The 4,542-nt window shown below is 47.0% G+C and overlaps 1 protein-coding gene across 1 annotated transcript; it reads left to right on the forward strand.

The window, feature by feature from the left end:
* The first annotated feature begins 1,922 nt into the window (after window positions 1–1,922).
* On the forward strand, window positions 1,923–3,972 carry LOC121311425 (GTPase IMAP family member 9-like). The gene is made up of 2 exons (XM_041243943.1): window positions 1,923–1,982; window positions 2,425–3,972. Exon 2 carries the CDS (start codon window positions 2,493–2,495, stop codon window positions 3,798–3,800), a length of 1,308 nt encoding a protein of 435 aa, XP_041099877.1. The 5' UTR covers window positions 1,923–1,982; window positions 2,425–2,492; the 3' UTR covers window positions 3,801–3,972.
* The last annotated feature ends 570 nt before the right edge of the window (window positions 3,973–4,542 follow it).

Below are 4,542 nucleotides of genomic sequence, written 5' to 3' on the forward strand. Positions count from 1 at the left end.
CTTCCCAGCCTGCCTCTGTAAAGCGCTTTGTGCTGGTGGTCCACCGTGAAAGGTGCTATATAAAAATAGATATTATTATTATCGGTAATGTCTGTCAATGGAATGTGCTGTCAACCAAATATTGTTAGGCGTGCCAGTGTGTGTGTGTGGCTCTGTCTTGTATATTGATTGCGTGTAGAACATGTTCTCCTATGGAGATTGTGTGTGTGTGCGTGTATTGTCTGTTCTCTGATTCCCTGAGACAGCGTTGTAAAAGAGATGTCTACTCAGGAGATAATAAAGTCATAAATAATAATACACAATAATATCACACTTTTAAAACCTCGTCCCGTTTTTATTTTCCATTTCTCTGAACGCATATTCTGGTGTAAAATGCTGTTGCCCTCAGCAGGTGTGAAAGCTGCTAATGAGATCCTCATCATTGCTGTGTTTTATCAGCACTAGAGACACAAAGCTTACAGCTGTGCAATTCTGAAGCCTTTATTGAAGTCTATGGTCTATTGCAGTCACTCGCATGCACGGGGTTTATTTTTTGCATTGATTGTATTTGTGAATCTGCGTTGCTTTGGCTGCGAGTTCAGAAAGCCGCTCTTCAGTCGCTTCATTCTCGATGCCTGTGCTGAGTGCGCGCATTGCAGCGGTCCCGCTCCGGGGCTGTATTTGAGGGTTCACCGCTCCGCATCAAACCCACAGTAATGCCACCTGTTCAAACCCCGATACACGCCTCCCTGACGCTGCAGACGGGAGCAACTCGGGGGGAGAGAAAATGAGGGCTCTGACTGCTGAAGAGGAGAGAACTGGTAGGAGAAGCCCCGGGGTTACTGCTGCTTGTACCCACACCTGTAAGTCCGCGCTTTTATTGAGGGCTTGTACCGTTTACACATCTGCAGCCATTGCCCGCCAAAAATGCGTCACCAGCACACAGCGGCGCGCACCGGGAGCAGCGCGAGCTGCCGATTCAAACTGGAGGAGTTCGAATCTCAACGGCTGAAGCGGCGCTGCCTGAATATTTCAGCGCGGAGTTAAAGATTAAAACAACGACAGCAAAGACACGAATAAATATAGTTTAAAACAATATACGCGGCTATAAATACAGGAGACGAGCCTCGCTTACACGCGGGGGGGGGCGGGGGGGGGGGTCCTGGGAAAAATGTTAACGGGATATAATAAAAACAAAATGGTCAAGATTATGAAGCGGAATCTGAGGAGAAAATAAGTTATCAGGTAATTATTATTATTATTATCGGGTGGCTTAATATATGTTTCTAATTATATTTACAAGTTTAAACACGAATGAATAAAACACTTCGGGTTTGAATTTTGTATTTTGCTAAATTGCGTTGATTACTTATTAAGTCGGCGGCCGCTGTTGTGTTTAAATGTCTTTTTTTAAAGTTTAAATATGAATGAAAACAATGTTATATTCGGGTGCGGGTTTTGTATTTTTTTGGTTAAAATGTGTGGAAAGTTGATTTCTTATTTAGCGGCGTCTTATTTAGAAACCGTTTTTAATTTGTTTTTTTGTTGGTTTTTTGGGGGGGGGGGGGGTTGCCTGGACACGGCCCCGGGGGACCGCGCTGTTAAAACCAGTTTGCACTGGGAATGAGAAGCCTCTGAAGCAAGTGGGTTTTTCTAGTGGTTCCAGTCCCTGTTGTTTAAATCTCATTCTCGTATTATCCGCGCATTGCAATCTGAAGAAACCTCGCCAGCGCACTCGAGCAAATGCGATCCCGTGTAGGAGCAGCAGCGACACCTTCTTATTAACGCAACACAAGCGGCTGCTTTCATCGGCTCCTGGGCCGGTGTGTTGCTGCAGCACCTGGCTGTGCGGTTTTTCGTGGACCGACACGCCAATATAGTGCGGGATCTCCCTGTCTCCTTTGGTTCGACGGACAGTCCTCTTCCTGTGCATGCGGAAGAGGCAGAGGAATCCAAGCTGCCTGTCAGGAGAAGGAACAGCAATGATGGAGATCGTCCCAACTGTAAGTATTCCTTTTATTCCCCCCGACTGTCAGTTCAGTAAAATCATCTTTCTGAGGCAAATACGAAGTTCAGTCTTTCTGTGGGACCTCTTGAGGCAAAATCATTGCGAGCTTACCTGCTGTATTGATCTGCAGTCAGTCTTTGTTATTAGTCGTGACATTGAAGCTTGCTTGCAGCTCTACAACAAAGAAACACTGACTGATGCTTTAAATAATAGCAAATAAACTATTAGAAAAAGTAAATCACTCTGCGTCCTGTCACTCTGTATAAAGTGTGTTTTTCAATATTGTAGAACACTACAGTAATATTTCATGTAGAAATCTGGCTTGCAGGTTAATCATAGAATATCTGTGGTGCTTTAGAGACATCGTTAGCAGAGTCAAGCACAGTCACAGAGGTGACATTTCACTTTTCTGAAACAATAAACTTGTTGTTTTTCAGTTTCTGGAGGTGAAGGAGAGGCTCCCCTTGCAGATAACCAAGCGCCTCCCAGCCCCCCTGAGCTGAGGATGGTGCTGCTTGGGAAGACTGGGGCTGGGAAGAGTGCAGCAGGAAACACCATCCTGGGCAGAGAGGAGTTCAGATCTGAAGCCAGCTCCTCTGCAGTAACGAGGGAGTGTGAGAAGAGAAAAGGACAAGTGGCTGGGAGACCTGTTGCTGTGATCAACACCCCAGAGCTCTCTCAGGACAAACTCCAGATTAGGAGCTGTGTCTCTCTGTCTGCCCCAGGACCCCACGCTTTCCTCCTGGTGATACCGGTGGACCGATTCCCAGAGGAAGGGAGGAGAGCGGTGGAGACAGTCCAGGAGATATTCAGTGAGGAGGCTGTGAGGAGCTACACGATGCTGCTTTTCACACACGGTGACAAACTGAAAGGCAAGACCATTGAGGATTATATTCAGAGAGGCAGCAAGGAGCTCCAGCAGCTTGTTGAGAAATGTGGGAACAGGTATCATGTTCTCAACACTGAGGACAGGAGCGATCGCACTCAGGTCACACAGCTCCTGGACAAGATAGACAACATGGTGAAGGGAAACAACGGCAGCTACTACACCAGTGAGATGTACCAGCAAGCAGAAGCAAAGATCAGACAAAGACAAGAGGAGATACTGAAGGAGAAGGAAGAGACAATACTGAGGGAGGAAGAGGAGCTGAGGGCAAAGCACCTGAAAGAACTGGAGAACACAAAAATGAAGATGAGATTGGAAATCCAGAAACGAGACGAGAAGATCAGAGAGCTGGAGGAGAGGATCGGAGAGCTGGAGGAAGAGCTGAGGAAAGAACAGGGAGAGAATCACAGGATCAAACTGGAGGAAGAACTGAGGAGAAAGAGAGAGGAGAGAGAAAGGGCGGAGCGAGAGAAGGAGGATTGCATGGAGAAGGGGGAGAGAGAGAGGGGAGAGTACGAGGCAAAACACAGGAGAGAGATAGAGGCGGTCAGGCAGCGCTACGAGGAAATCATCAGACCAGAAGCAGAGAGATCCAATGAGTTTATCAGCACATATGAAAAGCCAGCTGAAGCGAGAGGAGAAAGGGCAGCACTAGGGGCAGTGATGAGTGCAGTAGCAGCAGCACTGAGAGAAGGGGCTGAGGCAGGGGCAGTATTACACACAGTATCCAGAGCAATAAGAGAAGAGACAGCGCTAGGGGCAGTAATGCACGCTGCAAAGGAAGCAATAAGAGAAGAAGCAGCTCAAAGGGCAGTGATGAGTGCAGTAGCAGCAGCGCTGAGAGAAGGGGCTGCGATCGGGACAGTATTGCACACAGTAGCAGAAGCAATAGAGGCAGCACCACAGGAACCCAGTCAAGAGCAGTGAGACAGGGGGTGGTGCTATTGAACAGGGGGTGGGGTTATTGAACAGGGGGTGGTGCTATTGAACAGGGGGTGGGGTTATTGGACATGGGGAGGAGTTTAAGGGTTAACCTTGATGCTATAACCACATATATATTTTACACATATTTTAAATGAAAGACAACAGTTGAAATGAATGAACTCTTGCTTGTGTTGTGTGTGTGTGTGTGTGTGTGTGTGTGTGTGTGTGTGTGTGTATAGGACTCGTCTAGACTGACGTGCAGGTATAAGTCTTGTTCTGGTCAAGTGGCGTTCACCCTGTAACAATATAAACACTGACTAACACTAACGAGCTGTTACAATAGGGTCTCCATATCAATGAAGGCTTAAAGTCTGTTGCCACTGTTTGTACTGGACTGGACCACGAGATGTCAGTATACAACCAAATAATAAAATACATGCGACTGCCGTGGGATCTGAAGCCATTTTCCTGGATTTTGAGGGACAACGCCCTCTTTTCTGGTCTCATGCAATTGCACTGCAGTGTCCGTATCCAGAAGCCGCACTTGAGGGTCAGTGTGCACTTCAGTGCATAGGGCCAGTAGGAGCCACACACGGAGCACTCCAGTGAGCACAAACACTCGGGTGTTTTATTCTTGAGAATGAACGAGCTGCTTCTCCTCCTCTTGTTTGTCTCTTTTCTTATGTTCTCATGTATCTGAACCTCCTTGTTCAGGGACTCTGTCCGTTTCAAAATGTATAGAAAC

The sequence above is a fragment of the Polyodon spathula genome, unplaced genomic scaffold, assembly GCF_017654505.1.
Source record: "Polyodon spathula isolate WHYD16114869_AA unplaced genomic scaffold, ASM1765450v1 scaffolds_3216, whole genome shotgun sequence".
Classification (NCBI taxonomy): domain Eukaryota; kingdom Metazoa; phylum Chordata; class Actinopteri; order Acipenseriformes; family Polyodontidae; genus Polyodon; species Polyodon spathula.

What these genes read in the sequence shown, in the direction of transcription:
- LOC121311425 (XM_041243943.1), top strand. Translation starts at nt 2,493, where the DNA reads ATGGTGCTGCTTGGGAAGACTGGGGCTGGGAAGAGTGCAGCAGGAAAC.